Source organism: Myotis yumanensis, unplaced genomic scaffold (assembly GCF_028538775.1).
Source record: "Myotis yumanensis isolate MYYU_CA2020_CCGP unplaced genomic scaffold, mMyoYum1.0.hap1 SCAF_2, whole genome shotgun sequence".
NCBI lineage: Eukaryota > Metazoa > Chordata > Mammalia > Chiroptera > Vespertilionidae > Myotis > Myotis yumanensis.
The window spans coordinates 186,876,805-186,898,427 of record NW_027223753.1 but is presented as its reverse complement, the minus strand read 5'-3'; the positions used below and the strand labels follow the sequence as shown (position 1 = coordinate 186,898,427).

The 21,623-nt window shown below is 42.6% G+C and overlaps 1 protein-coding gene across 4 annotated transcripts in view; it reads right to left on the bottom strand.

Moving 5' to 3' along the window:
* Positions 1 to 21,623, bottom strand: part of LRRC31 (leucine rich repeat containing 31) — a 115,899-nt gene that overhangs the window by 21,415 nt on the left and 72,861 nt on the right. For 3 of the 4 annotated variants that reach the window (XM_070406835.1, XM_070406834.1, XM_070406836.1), the window contains 2 exons: positions 15,089 to 15,166; positions 3,468 to 3,722 (listed from right to left, as the gene is read on the bottom strand). In XM_070406835.1, the coding sequence (XP_070262936.1) occupies positions 3,468 to 3,657 (190 nt within the window). In that variant the 5' untranslated portion in view covers positions 3,658 to 3,722; positions 15,089 to 15,166. Of the gene's footprint in view, positions 1 to 3,467; positions 3,723 to 5,557; positions 5,636 to 15,088; positions 15,167 to 21,623 lie in introns of those variants that run through there. The other variant, XM_070406837.1, reaches the window with a different exon arrangement.

Below are 21,623 nucleotides of genomic sequence, written 5' to 3'. Positions count from 1 at the left end.
TCTCAACCTTGGCTGCACATTAGAATCACCTGGGAATCTTTTTAAGGCCCAGAAATCAGGATTTTAAAATCAGGATTTTAAGGCCCAGAAATCAGGATTTTAAAAAGATTCCCAGGTGATTCTAATGTGCAGCCAAGGTTGAGAACCACTGGGCTACAGTGTTTGGACAGGTTCAAGCCTCGGACTAATGAGAGGGCACAGTCCTCTCATTGCCATGTGCAAGTCCCAGCTTGGAGGGCAGAGCCCTCCCAGCACAATTATAGCCAACATTATAGTTGTAAGCTTGAACCTATGGTCTGAACACGTGGTCCCATGTGTCTGAGTAATGTGGGCTTGATAGAGTTCAGGTGCATGTATTGAGTAGGATCGAAATCCACGAGAATGTTGTAAACATCTTGACCACGCCCTTACTTTGCCTCATGGAATCTGGCTATAAAATAAAGACACGGCTTATAGTCCGTGGCACTGTCTCTCTCCGTCAGAGAGGGCAGCGTCCTGCCGAGACCCAGCTTTCATTCTCTTGTCTGTCTTTTCTCAATCCTTCACTGCCCCCACTCGGGCTCACCGAACCTGGCTGAGCTGGCTCGGCACATATGGCGCCCCACGTTGGTCTGAGTATGCCATGGCCGTGCCAGCCCGCCACACCCATTGAGTCCTTTTCCAACTTAAATCTGTAAGGGTTGGTTTCTGTTGTTTATGACCAAGAATCCAATGTTTTCATAAAAACATGATTACATTTGTAACAAAACAAATTCCTGTTTTCAAGGAGCTACCTGTCTAATGGAGGAGACGCACAAGAAAGCCACGGTCACAACAGAGAGGAGACATGCAATGTGGAGGCGTGCAGAGGGTGACAGTAAGAAGCTCTGGTCTGGTGGGTGGGTCTTCACAAGCTTCTAAGAGAAAGTGATGCATGATTGGCACCTTAAAGGACCAATGTGAGCCAGCCAGGTGGGTGGACGTGAAGAGGTTAAAAAGGGGCGGGGTGCAGAGGGAAGATGGCGATGCAAGGGAAGGTCTTTCTAGGCATTCAACTTGGGGGAATAGGGCCAGTTTAGGAAACTGCAGGTAAATCAGAATGTCAGGAGTAGAGGAGGAATGTGAGGCTGGGGGAAGGCAGAGTCATGAAGAGATAGCCAACTGATCACCCATACCTTGAAGACCTTTCTTGGGAGGAGAGACTTTCTCTTCAAAGTGAGAGGGGTCCAGTAAAGCAGTGGTTCTCAACCTTCTGGCCCTTTAAATACAGTTCTCATGTTGTGACCCAACCATAAAATTATTTTCGTTGCTACTTCATAACTGTAATGTTGCTACTGTTATGAATCCTAATGTAAATATCTGATATGCAGGATGATCTTAGGCGACCCCTGTGAAAGGGTCGTTCCACCGCCAAAGGGGTCGCGACCCACAGGTTGAGAACCGCTGCAGTAAAGGGTTGTAAGCAGCTGAGAGACACCATCATATCTGTGGTTTAAGAGGGCATCCTGTGGCAGTGTGGAGGACAGGTTGGCAAGAGAGCAAGACTAGAGACAGAGAAACCAGTTACGACGCTGCCACAGTGGTCAGGGCAAGAGAAGAGAACCAGAATAGCAGTGGAGAGGAGGATCCAACCCAAGAGCCATTTGGGAGGCAGAATTAACGTGACTCCAGGAGCCACTGAATATTGAGATAATGTAAGTAGAGAAGCCATGAATGGCTTGAGCAGCCGGTGTTGACCAGCTGCCTGGTCTTGCACTGTTGATTTGATCATGGTTTCAGGTACTCATTAACCATGTTCCTGAAGCTCCGAACAAGACTTTAAAACAAATGCCAACAACTTTCTGCTAGAGATTGTCTTCCTTTAGAAGTAGACTTTCACTTCCTAGTTACCAAAATATATTTAAAATACATTTAATCAACGTATAGGTAAGATGATATTATTTTAGGTATTTCATACTAATAATTTGATGGAAGTGAGGATAGGAATAAATGAAACAAGATTGGCTGGTAATTGTTAGCGAGGTGATCATGGGGACTCATACTGTTCTCTCTACTTTTGTATATGTTTGCATATAAAGTTTTAAATGTTTTTAAAATTCATTTAACCTAATGGATAATAAATTGGTGGTATGTATATGCCATCATATTGCCAAATAATATGATTCCGACTTTGGAGAGAGAGTTGGCAATATTTATTTTCATAACCCTCGAATATATAATTTTGGTTCTTGAAATGTATACTTTTTTAAAAAGCTGAAATTCCATGAAGCAGGGAATATGGGAGAGGGAAAGCCAAAAATAATCACTGAAGGGTAAACAAAAAAAAAAGGAATTTATTAAGTAATTATGGCATATGAATGTAATGGAATATTATGCAGCTGTTAAAATTATGTATAGGAACATCATGAAGCAATGTAGGAATTGAGCAGTATAATAATATGTTTCAGAAGTAGGATCACTGCTTCATTCAACTCAAGAGGGATTTGTAGGCTATTATAACTGCAAGAGATACCTGTTCTAGCCCCCAGCTGCCTCACTGACTTGTCTCTACTCCTCTCCCTCTCCCCACCTCTCACCCTCCTCAGCATCCCGGACTTCCTGGCCCCCTCTCAAACACTCTGGGCTCAGTCCCACCTTGGGCCTTTGCATTTACAGTTCCCTCTGCCTGGAAAGCTATTCGCACATTTATCTATGTGGCTGGTTTTACTATTCCTTCTACGTGGCTGACTTTATTTAGCTCTCTGCTCCAATGCCACCCAGTGAGAGACTCCTTTCCTCCAATCCTGTCTGAAAGAGCACTTCCATCCCATCACTCTCTACTTAGCCTGCTCTGCTTTTCTTCACATCACTTATCAGCACTGAAATGGTATCTGCATTTGGTTCCTTGTTTACATAAGGCCCTGCTTTTCATGGCTGTATTTTGAGCACTTACAAAATACAGTGGCAGGCACATAGTAGGAACTCAATGAATGGGTTCTGACTGACCATAAGTGCATGCACACGAATAAAAGACTGAAAAGAATCTTGAAAAAATGATCATTTGCGTGAAAATGAAAGGAAATCAGGTATTTTCTCTACACCTTTCTGTAGTATTATAATGCTTTTGATAATTTAAAAGCAAAATTAGCAAAGTATTTAAAGTATTTAAGTAACATATATATATATATATATATATATATGTAAGCCTAATATGCAAATTGTCCCCACAAGTGTTCAACTGGAAGACCGCTCGCTCGCTATGATGTGCGCTGACCACCAGGGGGTGGTGCGGAACGAAGGGAGGCCCCGGCCAGCAGCCAGAAGGCCCTGATTGGCCCTGATCTCCGGCCAGGCCTAGGGATCCTACCCATGCATGAATGTCGTGCACCGGGCCTCTAGTAATAAATGTTTAGACAGAGACTCATATTAGGTTTAGTTTAACCCAATGATCTCCAGGGGAAGACATTATTCTAAGAAACAAAGAACTGACAGCAGTCAGAACACCTTACCGGTGTCTAAGGTGGCAGTCTTCTGTGTCTCATCGCTGGGCTGGGAATCAGCTGTTTTAAGGTCATTGCTCTCGTTTCTGCTTTCCGCTTCGGAGGACCTGAGTTTTGAGCCCCTGAGGAATTTGTTGACAAATGAAGTCTGGGGTTTGGTTTCTCCATCTGAGGAACTTTTCTTCCTCGTTTGACTCATGGTCAAGTTGAAGGAGGTCTTTCTCAACAAGACATCTTCTTGTTGTTTTCTGTTTTCTAGGATTTCTGAGAAGAAAATAGGACTGTCAAGTCTGGGTGGAATCAGAACTTCCCTATGGGGCTTTGACTTCTCCCTTTCCTTCTGTTTTTATTACTGGTAATGTTTAACATAAAAATAAGAATGATGTAACCCAGAATCCGGGAGCCAACAGATGGTAGCAGATGTCAATCCAAAGCAAATTTGAGTTTTTAACGTTGCCCTGTTTTATTGTGAGAAATATGGGTCATTAAACACCACTTTGGCAAGTGCATCAAACGTGTCAATAGATTTTAAAGTTCAGCAGTCAATTAGCATTACCTTCTGAGAAAGTCAGTGGAAGACGATGTCGCATGCCATTAAGCTGCCTGGACCTTCACAAAACTGTCACCCAGAGGAGCGGGCCTTCAGCGTCCCCAGCCTCCTCTCTCTGCACACCGCTTCTCTTTCAGTTGGCATTTTTACTCACTGTACTCCAGCCCTGTACCACCACCCATTAAAAACACCTCAGCAGTAAAGAATCCATCCATTCCCTAAACAGAACCTACTATGGGCCAGGTATTATTTGAGATTCAAGAGATTCAACGAAGAACAAGACACAGCTCACGTCTTAACCTGGTGGGAAGATAGACCTGTGTGCCAATGAGGACTCTGGGAGAAGGGCCATCAGCGAGGAGAGACCCAAAGCGTCAGAGACCCCACGGTGGGACTAAGCCTGCTTTGGAGAACAGACTTGGAGCAGTGAGTGACATTGCCTGGGTTTTAAGAACTAGGAATTAGCTAAAAAGAAAAGAGAAGGCAAAGTGTCCCAGGCAGAAAAAACAAAAACAAAACAGAAGCTCACTGTTTAGGCGTGCAGAGTCTAGTGGTTGGTTCCAGGAGTGAATTCTGGTTTTTAGGGAGCAGGATATGTAAGGGGGCTGCAGGTAAGCGGAGGGTCTGGTGTAATGTAAGCCTGAAGATACATGAGGGTCACTCTGTTATCTCCTGGGATTTGCTTGCATTTTAAAGGTTAAAGACTTAAAATAAAGGGATAAGCCTGTAAATGGAATTTCAAATTCTGTTAATAGAATTTCAATCCTGTTCTTGGACCAGGGCCTAACAGTCTTATATTCATCAAATGTTCATGACTTTCTTGCTATACAGGAGGTATTTCTGTAAGATTATGTTTCAGAATGGTTCAAGAAACGTTTTACACAGGGACTCCTAAAAAAGGCCTTGCAGAACCCACCTTCACATCTGGGGGATGGATGTTCCATACACCTGGAATACTCCTTTAGAAGTCACAGATGGGCATTGATTTCTTTTTACATTTTCTTTCCAAATTAGATCAGGGTCCACTCAGCCCAGGTTTACCCAGGAGGACACAGCAATAGGTTGGAAGGTTGCCCCACAGCTGACCAGGGCCTCAGGGGGAGAGAAAGAGAGAGAGAGAGAAGAGAGAAGAGAGAAGAGAGAAGAGAGAAGAGAGAAGAGAGAAGAGAGAAGAGAGAAGAGAGAAGAGAGAAGAGAGAAGAGAGAAAAGAGAGAGAAAGGGAGGGAGGGAGGGAGGAAGGAAGGAAGGAAGGAAGGAAGGAAGGAAGGAAGGAAGGAAGGAAGGAAGGAAGAAAGAAAAAAAAGAAAGAAAGAAGGAAGGAAGGAAGGAAGGAAGGAAGGGAGGAAGGAAAGGAAGAAAGAAAGAAAGAAAGAAAGAAAGAAAGAAAGAAAGAAAGAAAGAAAGAAAGAAAGAAAGAAAGAAAGAAAGAAAAGAAAAGAAAGACCTTCAGCTCATGAACCCAGCCACAACCTGCAGCCCCAGCTGCCCCACTGAGATTTCACCATCACCCTACAGGCCCTTCTCCTTTTGCCCAAACCCAAGACTTACCTCCAGGGTCATCTTCACTCAGTTTCACCTTGTGGAGGCATACACAGCCATTCTCTGGAGAGCCATCCCAGGAAATGGTTTCCCTCCGCCCACCCTCACCCCCTGAATGCACTGACTCTTACTCCTCCGTCTTAAGGAAACACTGCTGGACGGTGCTCCACGATGTGGTAATTTACCCAAGTGAAACCCCACCCGGCTGGGAGGCCCAGAGTCCACTGCGGGCAGAATGGGAAGGGCTGGGCAACCAGGGAAGGCGAGAAACTGCACAGGACTCCAGGGGTCAGAAGAGGAAACCAAAGAACGGTGGGCAAACTGGGGAGGCAGAAAGGAGAGAAACACAAGAGAGGCTGAGAGGGAGGGAGAAAAGGAGCAAGGATGAGGAAGGCAGATGTGTGAGCACAGGGGTAACAGCACCAGCAAATTTCTTTTTTTAAAAAAATATATTTTATTGATTTTTTACAGAGAGGAAGGGAGAGGGATAGAGAGTTAGAAACATCGATGAGAGAGAAACATCGATCAGCTGCCTCCTGCACACTCCCCACTGGGGATGTGCCCACAACCAAGGTACATGCCCTTGACCGGAATCGAACCTGGGACCCTTGAGTCCGCAGGCCAACGCTCTATCCACTGAGCCAAACCGGTCAGGGCAGCAAATTTGTTAGTATTCAGTATAGGAGGGCACTATGCTCACACTTAGGGAAAAAAAATTGCTTCCGAAATATGTTTAGGAGATTGCTCTTTGTATACAAACTTCAACAAGTACTCAGGCTTCCCATGCTAATTCAAGCTTTAAGATCAGCTCACACACAAACCTCTTCTCTTCCCCTTTGTGAAGGTAAACCCAACATGACCACCAGACTACAGCAGCTAAGTACTGGGGGTTTGTCTCTTCCCAGGATCAGAAGCATTTACTCGAGAGCCCTCTGGGGAAACGAATGGCTGGCATTTCAACTCAACTTCACAATGTTAGCTGAGCAATTGCTTTCAATATTTACAGTATTATCAGTAGGTGAGGTTATTTGTCATGGAACGCCAAGGACAATAAAATATTTCTTGCACTTAAGTGGTTTTTGTTTATTTATTTTTGCAAAAGTGGGAATACCTTTCCTTTCTTTTCCATCCTTAGGTTTGGGCTTAAGATACACTTAAAAATTTTGATCCTGCCCTTGCCAGTTTGGCTCAGTGGATAGAGCATCGGCCTGCGGACTGAAGGGTTCCAGGTTCGATTCCGGCCAAGGCACATGCCTGGGTTGTGGCCTCGATCCCCAGTGTGGGGAGTGCAGGAGGCAGCCGATCAATGATTCTCTCTCATCATTGATGCTTCTATCTCTCCCTCCCTCTTCCTTCCTCTCTGAAATCAATAAAGAAATATATTTTTTTTAAAAAAAAATTTTGATCCTCTTTCAGAGTGAGTCATATTTTCAGTGTTGCTTGGGAAAGGGAAATGCACTTTGCTTTCCCCACAAAACGTCATTGAAAAGGAAGAAAGTCCTGCACACACTACACGAATGAACCTTGAGGACATTATACTAAGTGAAATAAGCCAGTCACAAAAGGACCAATACTGTATGGTCCCATTTCTAGGAGTTTTCTAAAGTAGTCAAATTCATAGAAACAGAAAGTAGAATGGTGGTTGCCAGGGGCTGGGGGGGGGGGGGGGGGGGGGGGGGGTGGGGGGGGGGGGAGGAGGGAGGAGACAGGGTAAACAAGGAGTTATTTCATGGGTACACAGTTTCAGTTTCACTAGATGAAAACGTTCTGGAGATTTGACACAAAATAATGTGAATGTACACTTAAAGATGGTTAGGAGCTGTGCATTTAAAAGTGGTTAAGGTGGTACATTTCTTATGCCTTTTTTAAAAAACCACCACATAAAAATACATATGTAAAAGTATATAAAGTGATTCAGAGGACCAGGGCTCTAAATGAAAAGAAGTTTTAGGAATACCTTAATCAGTTTCTGCTTTTATTTTCCTTTTTATGTATACACAAGTGTGATTTTTAAAAAATCCATGCTTAATTATGTCTAAGTAGGTTTTAATAAGTATAAAACTCCTAGGCAATAAAAACGACTTAATCCAGTCACTCTTCTAAAGCATCTGGTGGCATTCAGTGTCTTTTTAAAAAATGTATCTTTATTGTTGAAAGTATTACAGATGTCCCAATTTCCCCCACTGACCCCTCCACCTTCCCCACAACCTTCACCACACTACTGTCTGTGTCCCTGGGCATTCAGTGTCTCAAGTTATATGTCTGATGGGCTGGGTTCAGCCCTATCCAGAACTGTTGTCTTTTTTTTTTTTTTTTAAATATATTTTATTGATTTTTTACAGAGAGGAAGGGAGAGAGATAGAGAGTTAGAAACATCGATGAGAGAGAAACATCAATCAGCTGCCTCCCGCACACTCCCCACTGGGGATGTGCCCACAACCCAGGTATATGCCCTTGACCGGAATCGAACCTGGGACCTTTCAGTCCGCAGGCCGACGCTCTATCCACTGAGCCAAACCGGTCTCGGCAGAACTGTTGTCTTGAAAATGCATTATTGTAGATCTATTCCTATTTCTATTAATACTATTATTCTCAGTTAAGTTAAGCAGAAAAGGGAATTTATTAAAAGGATAACAGAACTTCTATTAAAGGGACGACACAGCTGAAGATGCCCACTCCTTTTGAATCTATTTAAACAATGATTAAGGAATTAAAAATCACTTTGTTAATTTGTGAGGATAAAAAGAACTAGATAGATGCCAGCATAATTGTGCAATCTACAGCATGAGGGTGAGTCGAACGGACTCTACACTAAAATGCCTGCAAAGGTTGGGGGAACAAATTTTTCAAACTTCAGAGCCCCAAAAGGCTCAGTAATTGAACCAATGATTATACCAGGCAGCTCTGAAGGAGAAGGTGAGTATGGGTGGAGCTGAAAACAGGACGATTAGTTAAAAACTTGTAAGAAGTTAAACTATTAAATTCCGTTCCTCAAGCCAGGGCAGCCAGAGGAGACTGCCTTTTCCCCATCCTGGCAAAAGACAGAAAGTTTCTTTTCAGGGCAGGTTGAAACATAGAGGATCTGGTCGTGTTTTGAGTACCTTATTGGGAAGGGAGGTTAGGTAAAGTCTACATATTGAACCATGAGACCCTTTCTCTTTCCCTTTTGATTCCTCTCAGAACACAATGGTCACTAAGCTTAACCACCCTCTCCCACCACCCAATAAAGGTTTGTGGGAGGACACGACTAGGGAAACTGAGCAGCCCAAAAGGAAATACCTACAGATAATAACTGTTGAGAGTCCCTCAACTAAATGAAGTCCTGCATATATACGCACAGAGCTCCCAATATCATGCCAAATTCTATATATGCGTGAAGGTCTGTCTGGAATCCCAAGGTAACAGGAAGAAGACAGAGACCAGTGTTCAGTGCAGGATCGTATGTGCAGGCAATGCCCTCCTGGCTTCCCCACAACCCCTACCATTTAGTCCCCGGCATCTTCATTCAGCCATGAATCCCTTATTATGCAGGGAGTTATCAGGGAGAACATAATGACAAACCTGCCCATGGGATCCTCAATCCTGTTTTCATATGCTGGGCCTCAGTTGTTTCCTGCAGTGAGCTTTCTCCTTATCGAGAAGTTGTAACATGAGGAACATATCCATTTGAGCTCAAAAAGTCAGCAAATGAGTTAATTGCTCTCAACATTTTCCTACCCTGGACGTCCCCCCCCCCCCGACCCCCCCCCCCCCCCCCAATGCTTAGCATTCGCAGAACATCAAATCTCACACAAAATCCTGAGAATCGAAGGTCCATCTAGACACATCCTGATCATGAAAGCAGCCAAAGAGAAAGGAAATGTAAAGACAATTAGAGTTGTGAATATACTGCCCAATTAGTCACAGAAAGTAATATAGGCCCAGAGAGGTTCAATATAACTACCCTCCTCTGATCCTTAAACTGGATGCTTAATGTGGGTAATTCCAATTGCATTACTCATGCTCCCTTTTAAACAGTCTGGAGCAAACTACCTTATAGAGCAGCGGTTCTCAACCTGTGGGTCGCGACCTCTTTGGTGGTCGAATGACCCTTTTACAGGGGTCCCCTAAGACCATCCTGCTTATCAGATATTTACATTACGATTCATAACAGTAGCAACATTACAGTTATGAAGTAGCAACGAAAATAATTTTATGGTTGGGTCAACATGAGGAACTGTATTTAAAGAGCCAGAAGGCTGAGAACCACTGTATAGAGGAACTTAATGAGGCATGGTTGATGGCCAATAAGTATAGTTTGAGTGCATACACCCCATCTTCCTGTCCCAAATTTGTTGCATCTCTATCTGAATACCTGTTTCCATGATTGTTTCTGCAAGGGAAGATAGTTTGGAGAACTGGCCACCTGTTCTTAAATGCTTCTGCTTGGGAGTAACATGCATCATTTCCACTAACATTTTTTTGACCAAAGCAAGTCATGAAGCCACCTACATTCAAAGGGAGATCTAGGAAGGGAAAGAGAACTTCAAACACTGGTCTGCTGCATCCCCCTACCACAAGAAGCTGGCCTACACATTAACGTTGGGTTAAGGGGACGCATTGATGATTCCATAACTAGTGACGTTAGTTTTACTTGCTAAAGCAAGTGCATTGTATTCTTTGCTCTGAGGCGTATTTTTCCCTTTTCATTTTTATTGTGATGTTCTCTACTGGCTAATGGGCAGTCCTAAGCTCAGGGCTTTACCAGAAATGTCCCTGTGAAAAGGAACTTGAGGTCAATAGCAGAATTTGCTTACTCAAGCTGGCTCATCATCTATTCAGTGCCTTAATGAGGACAAGCAGGTTGAGTCCCTTTATTAGACATGAACTGTAGGTTTGCTGTTGCTCTCATTCATTTGCCTTGGAATTAGCTGCTCTTGGAGCTCTGCAGAGCGGGGCCTGCATCAATCATCAACCACACACTCACTCAACATCGGTTACCTATCATTCCTTTACCAGGTATTGAGAAGTGCAAAGAAATACAACTCATAGCTCTTGTCCTCAAGAAAATAACCTTCCAGCCGAGGAAACAAGATGTAAACCTACCAAATATTACCATGTATGTTTCCATACAATATTGGTGGCCAGGCAATAAAATAATTTCAAGAAAGCTCAACATAAGGGCTCGTGTAGTCAGGGTCTTTGAAGAATGTGGAGGGTGAGCTGGGCTTGGATGGTGGTGGGTGTTGGGGAGTGGAGTATGGATCTCCCTTCCAGGCCTGCACATTTCTAGGGAGAGCCTGACAGAGGAGGAGGAGAGAGGAACAAGATCAGCAACAGTGATGGAGGAGAGAGAGCACTGATGGATTTGGAAAGTATACTGCCAATGTGGTGGGAGAACTATTGAAAGCAGAGCATGCATGCCCCGGGTCCAGTCATCTCAGTCTGACTTCCAAGTCTCCCCCTAGGTCACAATTGTACCTGGGATTCCAGAAATTTTGCATCTTCTAAGACAGGGGTGGGCAACCCCTGGCACGCGTGCCAAACATGGCACGCCAGTAACTTGCTGGCACGCGAAGCCCTCTCTTATAATCTTCCATTTACAATTTTTTTCTTAATATTGACTATTTTGTTTTTCAGATAAATTCAGTGTAGGTGCATCTTAGATAAATAAATAATTTTACATAACATGTATACATTAAAAAATAAATGTATTTTTCATCATCATATACTGTGGTTTTGTCACTCGAATGAATTTTATTATTTCTTCAAGGTTCTTCACATACGTACACCTTAAGAGATATCAAGTAGCCGAAACCGGTTTGGCTCAGTGGCTAGAGCGTCGGCTTGCGGACTGAGGGGTCCCAGGTTCGATTCTGGTCAGGGGCATGTACCTGGGTTGCGGGCACATCCCCGGTGGGAGATGTGCAGGAGGCAGCTGATCGATGTTCCTCTCTCATCGATGTTTCTAACTCTCTATCTCTCCCCTTTCCTCTCTGTAAAAAATCAATAAAATATATTTTTAAAAAAAAAGAGATATCAAGTAGGTGTAACATGTTCTCAAAAAATTAGGGTTGGCACGCAGAAGAATTTTGAGTCAGAGATTTCGCTGGTTTTGGCACGCACTCACAAAAAGGTTGCCCACCCCTGTTCTAGGAAGTCTAGCATTTGGATTAATAGCAGAATTCCACTCTCCACGTTAGCCATCTTCGTGTCCCATCTGACATCCCTATTGGAGTCATACACTGTCACTTTTTTGGCATTGAAGTGTGACAATACGCATTGAGTGTCACCAACTAAGGAAGTTTACCCACACCTTGGGGTCCAGAGCTTTACTGGGGCCTCATCTAAGAGGTCATCTCAGGTTCCAGCCCTCAGGAGATCAACTGATACCGTGTAACTAAAAACCCAGAGCCTATGTCACAATGTCACTATCTGACTGGCCCAAGACCCCAGGCAAAGGGAAGCCCTCCTTTCAGGAAGCCGAGGACAAAGGCCAGAACTCTTTTGGTGGTAAAGGTTAGATTCTTTACTGCACAATACCAAAAATGTAATCAATTTCATGAGAATTTTCCAGGGACACATATAATTATTAATGTGCAATTTCTTTCCTGAGAAAGTTATTTTAATCACACACCATGGGAACAACCATCAATGTGCTCAATAGCAAAACAAGTCCTTGACCGCAATGGCCTGCATTCTTTAGATCCAAACTTCTGTCCCTCTAGTCCCAGGAAAGTCCTCAGGATATAAACCACCTGCTTCTGCACTACACTGACAGGACCAAACTGCACAGGGTTGAATGGAAACAGACAATCTGAGAGAACTCCGGGACTGCGAGGAAGGAGGGATTTTGCCATCGGGATCTTGCTCAGGTGGCTCAAGGTCTCCCCCAGAGGAGAGATTTTGGGCCAACAAAACCCCTTTCCCCGAGGTCCTTGATGTGAAAACAATTTCATAGCAATACTAAGATTTTATTCATCTTACTCATTCTCACATCCTCATGACTGTACAGGGGAGTTCTCCAGAGGCTACGTGACATCTGGTGTCACAACAGATTAATGAAGAAGCAGGTAGGAGACTCCAACTGTCTTAAGCCAGGCATTTCAGAGATTGGCAAAAATGGAAAACAAGGCCATTCTTTTCACTAAAATTTTTAAAAAATATATTCTTTCTAAAAATGTGTTATTTATATTAATATGCCATGAGTTCATTCCTTTAAAAACTAATTGATAAATATTTTTTTGAATTCTGGATTTTAATTTCTGATATATTAAATGTTGATATGCAAGTTTTTTGAGGCACTCAATCCATTTTTAGGGCAAAATGGATCCTGAGACCAAAAGAATTTGAGAATTGCTGGTGTAAGGGGGAACAGCAATGACTTTGAATGGAGACATCCCTACCACTACTAGCATTCTCTCCACACGTCTCCCTTCAAAGCACACACACACACACACACACACACACATTAATCAAACTCCCTTTTATCTCCTACTTAAGGGGGAAAAAGTTTAATTCAATAAGTAAATATTAAGTGGCTTAACAAAGCAACTAAAAGAAAAAAATTCTCCAACTGAATAATGAAGGTGGAAGAAAATAGAATATGTCATTCCAAAATATGCCTCTTTGAGATAAAATTATTTTGAGCTGAAGGCAATTAAAACACAATAAACACAGGAAAAGCTCCCTTTACACTTTGCTTTTTCTGCATAAAAGCAGGACATAAATTCTCCTTTACTGGAGATGATTCTAGACTCTTATCAGCCAAGAGATGGCACCAGAGGAATTTGCAAACAAACCTCACTTTATTAGTTCCCTCTTGCATATTTACCTTCTCATAGTTTGCTGCCACTGGAAACCTAAAACTGCCTTCCTTCACCTGCCACTTCTCTACAGACACATTGTTCCTTGTTGAAAATGCTCTATATAAGCAGGAGTTCTAAACCACCTTTTCTAGTTACTCTTTCTCTTTCCCTGAGCCTCTCCCATGCTTGGATGAGATCTATAGGTTAACAAACTTCTGTGAATTTTTCTTTTATTAACATGTCTTTGTTACAGGGATCCCAACTGAGAATCTGGAAGGGTAGAAAGAAAGATATTTTCCTCTCCTGTAAACATATGTAGTTTCAATATGGGAGCAAGGAAGGAAACACCCAAAATAACAACTAAATGCAAACGACTTTCAGGTCATTTTGGTGTTATGTTATGTTTGCAAGCATACTCAAATTAGCTGTATTTGGACATTCAAAAATTTCAGTTTTCTATTAGCTTAGTTTTGAATATATATAATTATTTTCTTTTTCTTCTCCAATTTTATTAAGGTATATTTTATTATAAAAACTGCACGTATTTAGAATGCATTGTTTGATGAGTTTTGACATATATATATATGTATGTATATATATATATATATATATATATATACACTTGCAAAACCATCAGAAGATAACAAATATATTTATCATCACCCCCAAAAGTTTCCTCATGCCCTTTTGTAATTCACCCTCCACTTCCATTAATCTGCTTTCTGTTTGTAATAGTTTGCATTTTCTAGAGTTTTATATAAAAGTATGTACTCTTGCAAAATTATTTTGAAATTTATTTAATTTGCATTTGTTTTTAGTTTATTGCTGAGTAGAAGTCTATTGTATAGATTTACCAAAACTTGTTTATTTATTCACTTGCTGATGGACACTGGGTTATTTTCAGGTTTTGACTATCCTACCTAATAAAAGAGTAATATGCAAATTAACCATCACTCCAACACAAAGATGGTGGCGCCCAGTCCTCTCAGCCCCTCTGGAGTCCTCCAGTCCCCGGGGCAGCTGCTGAGAGCAAGGCCTGCTTGCTGTCACCACGGCGACCTGGGAGTGGCCAAGTGGGCCCCACAGACAGCAGAGAACCACGAGGAGTGGGCCTAAGCTTTCAGTAGGACATCCCCTGAGGGCTCCCCGATTGGAGAAGGTGTAGGGGCTGAGGGACCCCCCTCCCTGCCCCTCCCTCCTTCTGTGCACAAATTTTGGGCCTCTAGTTGGAAATAAACCTGTGTATATTTGTGTACAAGTCGGGGTGAATACATGTTTTTATTTCAATTCAATCACATGTGTGTTTAACTTCATAAGAAATTGTCAAACTTCCAACCTGTTCTCCAACATGATCACACCATTTCACATTCCTACCAGCAGTGTGTGAGAGAGTCCCAATTGTTCCACATCATTGCTAACACTCAGTATGGTCCATCCTTTAACTTTTAGCCAATGAAAAGTATGTAGTGATAACCTGTTACTTTTTCTCTACCTCCTGACAGCCGTATAATATCACTGTTTTCCTAATTTTCTAAATATTATTCATCATTCAAGACCAAGCGCATATATGGTCCTTCAATGAAGTATTAAGCATTTTAAATAACTAAATGAGCCCTCTATTTGTGCTGATAAGGAAAGTCTCTAAGATATATTAAGTGAAAATAGTAATGTCTATATATTACAGTGCTTTCTATAGGCCAAGCACTGTCCTAAGCATTTAATAGAGATTAGCTCATTTAATCCTTCTACCAACCTTAGAGGCAGGTACTCATATTTTCCTCCATTTCAGGGGTCAGGAACCAGCATCAGTGATGTGTGTCCATGGTCATACCTGTAATAAATGACAGAGTCAAGACTGGAACACAGGCTCCAGAGCTTTAGCTGTTAAGAGTTCTACAATAATCTGGCTCCATGTGTCAAGGCACAGAGCAGCTACGAAAGGGGGAGGAAATATCTATTCACATGTATTTAAATGTGTATAAAAGGTCTTTGAAAAAATACACCAAAGCACAGTAACATTGATGGCCATTGTGGAGGGAAGTTGAAGGAAAGGGGAGAAAAGAAAATCTTTATTATTTTTTTAATATATTTTATTGGTTTTTTACTGAGAGGAAGGGAGAGGGATAGAGAGTTAGAAACATCGATGAGAGAGAAAGATCCATCAGCTGCCTCCTGCACGCCCCCCACTGGGGATGCGCCTGCAACCAAGGTACATGCCCTTGACTGGAATCGAACCTGGGACCCTTCAGTCCGCAGGCAGACGCTCTATCCACTCAGCCAAACCGGTTTGGCAAGAAAATCTTTAGAATGTTGAACCTTGGGAATATATTATTTACTAAAAATAGCAAATAAAATATAAGTAATAAAAATACAACTCATGAGTCCAACTCCTTAGTCCAACTTTCTTCCAAAGTGCTTCCCAGATATTCAATTCCAGATCCACATTACCCAACAACTGATATTTGGTTGTTGCCTCATTTTTTATGTAAGCCATCTTTCTCTACCAGATTATAAACTCCTTGAATGAAATACCCCCTTCATACTTAAAAGTCTTGGAGTTCCCTGCAGTGCTTAGCATAGTACTGGACATTAGTAAATGCTTAACAATAATCTGTTTATTAACTGATAAACCTGTTCTCAAGAGACTGAATCCTGGCCCTGAGCCCAATTTCTGTAGCAAGCTGTCTTTTGTGATGAAAACATGTGGGACTGGGTCAGCCTAGGCCAGTGATGGCAAACCTTTTGAGCTCGGTGTGTCAGCATTTTGAAAAACCTTAACTTAACTCTGCTGCCGTGTCACATATAGAAATTTTTTGATATTTGCAACCATAGTAAAACAAAGACTTGTCTTTTTGATATTTAGTTTATATATTTAAATGCCACTTAACAAAGAAAAATCAATCAAAAAAAATGAGTTTGTGTGTCACCTCTGACACGCATGTCATAGGTTCGCCATCACTGGCCTAGGGGGAACACCAGGCACAAGCTGATCAGCATAAAAAGGAACAAAAAACCTTTTTAAATTGATTTTTGAGAGAGAGAGAGAGAAAGAGAGAGAGAGAGCCCTAAACCTGGGCATGTGCCCTGAATGGAAACTGAACTGGTAACCTTTTGATTCATGGAACAACACTCAACCAACTAAGCCACACTGGCCAGGGCCCAAAAACCCTTTCTTGAAAGAAATTTAAATTTGAAAAAAATTGAAGTAGACATCATAGGAAATAGAAATCATTTGCTGGATTCTCTGCAAGAGTTTTATCATTTGAAAGTTTTTACTTGTTAGCATAATGGCCAGGGCTCTGTCACCTTTTCAAGGCCCCACCAGGCCTCTAACAAGCTAATCCAGCTGGGAAATCGAAGGGAATGGGAAAACGCTCCATGATGATGTAATGATCTATTTGTGCCCTTTTTTTGGATAGTTTGGTGATGCTGAGCATTTGTAGGAACATTAGTTAGCCTCCCAAGGTGTTTTAACAGCGAAGCCGTAAGGGTGGGAGGTTAATGCCACATAATGGAAGAGCCAGACAGCCCTCCTTGCAGGTGAAGGTCATTGTGATAACATAGGGGCTCTTCCGGTTTCAGCACTGGCCTTTTGATTCCGTTTTGAGAATTGAACGTGGGCGTTACATCGTTAAAATAGATCCTACAATGGGTGAAACTTTATTTTTCAGTAATTATGGGTGGCATTACTAAGACTGGGCTTAAAGGCTCACCTAGAAAAAAGTGAATCAGGAAAGTCCCCCCATTGGAGGAGGCTTTCACCCACAAGTCACCAAGTGGCTCTGCCTGGGTCCCTCCAATCAATAGGAAACACAACTCACTCACACAAACTGTTGGCAACACGACGCTGCCCTGCTCCCCAGGCGTCCTGCGTTCTGTAGGGCCAGCCATCCCTGGACTCCCCGGAATGACTACCTCAGAGTAAAATTTCAGATGATAAACTATTTGGAAGTTTCTATTTCCCTTTAAAGATGATCTCACTCTCTCGGATCCTTGCAGCTCTTAATTTTCTTTGCTACAACTGCACACAATGAGCAACGTTTCATGTTTAAATTTAGAAATTGTCAAGAGAGAAATTTCATTTTTTTCAAATTTGCTTTGAAACTTTTTACAAAAGAGAGGCAGGGAATTGGGGCCACCGTGTCAAAGCCAGATGCCGTTCTGACTTTTTTTTTTTATTGTTTTGGAGAACAAAGGTTTGGCTTTTTGTTGGGAACGGCAGAGCTGATTTTGTGTTCGGGTACACTGAAGAAACAACAACAGGTTTCTTGCATAGAGCACCGCTACTTCCAACACCAGCCTTTCTGTCTGATGTTTTATAATTTTCAAAAGATGTTTCAGAGTTATTGAGAAACACAAAGGTTTGCAATTTAGGTGGATATCTAAACAATGTGGCAGTAAGAGAGCCCTCATCTTTTAAACTGAATATCATGAAAAGGCAACTGAGCCTTCTCGTCACTGGAGAGTTTGTCTCAACCAGGTTACTGACGTCCTCGGTGGGGCAGTCGAGCCACGAATGGTATGTTTACCCTTTACCTTCGTTTAGCATCATAGAGAGGCAATGACGAAGTAATTTCACAGTAACTTGCTTGACCAATTCTTTTTCATTAAAGTCGATTCCCTTTTTAAAGGAAGTCCCACTTTACTAACGTCAGAGTTTTCCTGCTCAAGAGGAGACAGATATGTGATTCTGTTTCCACATCTACGAAACCAGCCTGCACATCTCCTCTCTTGCACACTTGCCCGACTCGGGCCCGCGGACCCGATTGTTGGACGTGGAGAAAGACTGGTGGGGCGCCAGGACACTTGAGGAGTCTCGGCCAAGCTCGTGGATAAACTCCTGGCAGGAAACAGGGCTGAGCTCTCCAGGCCCCAGAGCTGGAGGCCAGCAGCCTCGTCTCTTTAAAGATGCCTGGCTCTGGCCAGCGAAGGTGGAGTCTCTGCCCTGGCTGCAATTCCCGCCCCTCCCTGTTGTGCTGACTAAGGGAGCTATAGCCAGTGACTTCCTAGGTGGCCATCATCTTTTTAAAAAAATATATTTGTATTGATTTCAGAGAGGAAGGAAGAGGAAGAGAGAAACATCAATGATGAGAGAGAATCATTGATTGGCTGCCTCCTGCACGCCCCCTACTGGGGATCAAGCCCACAACCTGGGCCTGTGCCCTTGACCGGAATCGAACCTGGGACCCTTCAGTCTGCAGGCTGTCACACTATCCACTGAGCCAAGCCGGCTAGGCGGTGGCTATCATTTTTAAGACATTCAGGTTGATCTGATCATTTAAAGTTTCTATTTGGAGGTGTTTTATTATGTACACTATAGGCCTGGTGCACAAATTCATGCATGGATGGGGTCCTTCGGGGTGGCCTGCAGGGATCGAGCCCCAGCTCTCGCCCCCAGGATCACAACCCTAGCTCCTGCTCCTAGACTTGCAGCCCTGCAACCCCACCTGGCACCCCGCCATGGCCTGGCACCGCCCCCTCACCTGCTCCACCATCCCACCTGTGGACTGATTGATTGGGGAACCCCCCCCACCCCCAGCAGGTGCGATCAGCTGGACGATAGGCCCCTCGCTCACACCCGCCTTGCCCTGGCACTGCCCGCTCATCTTCTCCACCATCCCGTTGCAGTCTCACTCTTGTCAGAGCCCATCAGAGCCAGCAGCACCTCCACTGCTGCCCACTGCCGGCACCACGTCGCCGACACCCGCCATTTTCCGTGCCGCCCCCTGGTGGTCAGCGCACATCATAGCGAGCGGTTGAACTCTCTAGGTCGATCTCCCTGTCCAACGACTGCCTGAGGGGATAATTTGCATATTAGGCTTTTATTGTATAGGATAGTCTATTAAATAATCGTTCATGTGTATAATTTATAAATGAGCCTACAGAGAGGAGTCATGCTTAAAGATATTCTCTATGGGTGTTCACAACTAAAAGGTTTGGACACCACTGTTTTATGAGTAAAAGTTCTGGAAAGGGTCTCTATGACCTTTTCCCAAAGGCAGTTTCAGAGTTTATATCCAAGACTCAAGAACCAACTTGCAACAGCTCCAAAATGGACAATGGTGGGACAATTGGAGCAGTAATACAAGCCATGGATCAAAACATGTGAAATAAATTAAAATGTCATAACTTCATAACAATCTTTTAAAAATCAACTCATTGGTCACGGTTGGAGGATGTCAGCAAGCCAATTATTCTTAAATGAATCATGCATTGGACCTGCCTTTCCTATGTGAGCTGTACCCTCATTCTTAAGGAATAATGGAATTTGAATATCATTATTTGGCAAATCTCAAGTGAAATAATATCTAGGCTGTGACCGTCAATAACTAATATCAGAGGAAGAGAGAGAAATGAACATGGTAAGTCTCTTGGTGGAAAATCCAACACCATCTTTATATAAAATGACCCTGGAAAGCCCTGGCCAGCATGACTCCATTGGAGCGCGTTCCTATATACCAAAAGGTGGCCAGTTTGATTTCTGGTCAGGGCACATACCCAGGCTACCAGTGTAAGTGCATTAATGTTTCTCTCTCTCTCTTTCTAAAATAAAAAAACTAAAAAACACAAAGCACAAAAATATATCATCAGGTGAGGACTTAAAAAATACCTAAGGGGTCCTGCCAAAATATTAAACCTGAGTCAGATCGAGCAACTAAATCTAATATTTAGGAAATACAGAGGCACCAGGGGAATGCAATAAGCAAAACCAGACTGTGGGTTATGTGATGGAAAAGATAACCTGTTTTCTTAAACAAATATATTTCAAGGAACAAGGAAGAGAAGGGTTATTGCTATAGCTTTATAGCAAGCATGTCAAACTCGCGGCCCATGGGCCGCATGCCTTGTTTATTTGGCTTGTGTTAGCCTTTGAGTTTGACATGCTTGCTTTACAGAAACTTGAGGCACATAAACCAAATGTAACATGTGAATGTTTTTTGGATTCTTATTCAAGCAAATTTAAGAAAAACAATGAGACAATCAGGAAAACTTGGACTCTAACCAGACAATAGATGACATTTAGAATGGTCAATGTTTTCGCTGGTGTGGTCATAGTTTCATGGTAATTCTTCAAAAGCTCTTTTTATTTTAAAGATACATATGAAATATCTGTGGATGAGATGGTATCAAGCTGACATTTGCTTTATATATTCTAGTGTGGGGAAGGAGACAAAGAAGGCAAAAATGAAACAAGAGTAGGCTTGAGTTTGTAATTATAATAGCTACATAATCAGTACATTCAGGTTTACTGTTCTAGTCTGTCTCCTTTAGCATATGTTTGAAATTATCTATAATAAAGAGGTGTTCTTTTAAAAAAAGGTTAATGTCCAACCACAATCCTCCTTTGTATTCCTAAAGCACACATCAGAGAAAATGTTTCTCAAAAACAAGAATTTCAAATGCTCTAGTGGAATCCAACAAAATTAGGTTGAATGGACCAATGAATTTCTGTTCCAATCTCACCTCTAAGCAAACACCCAAAAAAAGAGGCCATATAGGATTTCCACTCTAGAAAGAGAAATCTTGTAGGGGGTGAGTGCTTTCGATTAAATTTTAGGAACCATAAAGTGTTGTTGATACAAATGAAATCTTGTTTTATGCTCAGATGTGCTAAGTCCCCCTCTCCACCCAGCTCTACTTCTGGAGGACTGGTCTGACAGCAATGCTGGAGATGAGTTTCAGTGGATCTGTTCACTAAAATACTTTTAAAAGATGACTGTTTAATCCAACTTCACTTGTCATATGTTTTAAATCTTAAAGGTTGCTGGGCATAGAGTAGTTGCCTATAAGTGTTTGTTGAATGAATGTTTGTGCATATAGTGTTTTATAGGATTAACACTTCTGCTTTAGGGGAAAGGACATTCTTTCTAGCATTCACCAGCACATGGCCTGGACAGAAAATACAATTTATGGGGCATAACCTCATGGTGATCATGGGAGCTACCATCCCTTCAATCCCGGATATTATCATTAAAATGTTCCAATACCTAGTGCTCTGAGGGCTTTGCCATAACAAAGTATCACAAACCAAATGGCTTAAACAACAGAAATTCATCCACAGTTCTGGAGGCTGGCAGTGGAGATCAAGGTGTCAGCAGGGTTGGTTTCTTCTGAGGGCTGTAAGGAAGGGTCAGTTCCTTGGCTCTCTCCTAGCTTGTGGGTGTTTGCTGACAATCTGTACCATACTTTGGCTTATAGGAGCATCACTCTGATTTCCTCCTTTATGTACATACTAAGGGCCCAGTGCATGAATTCGTGCACCTTGAAAGGAACAGTGGGCCGCGAAG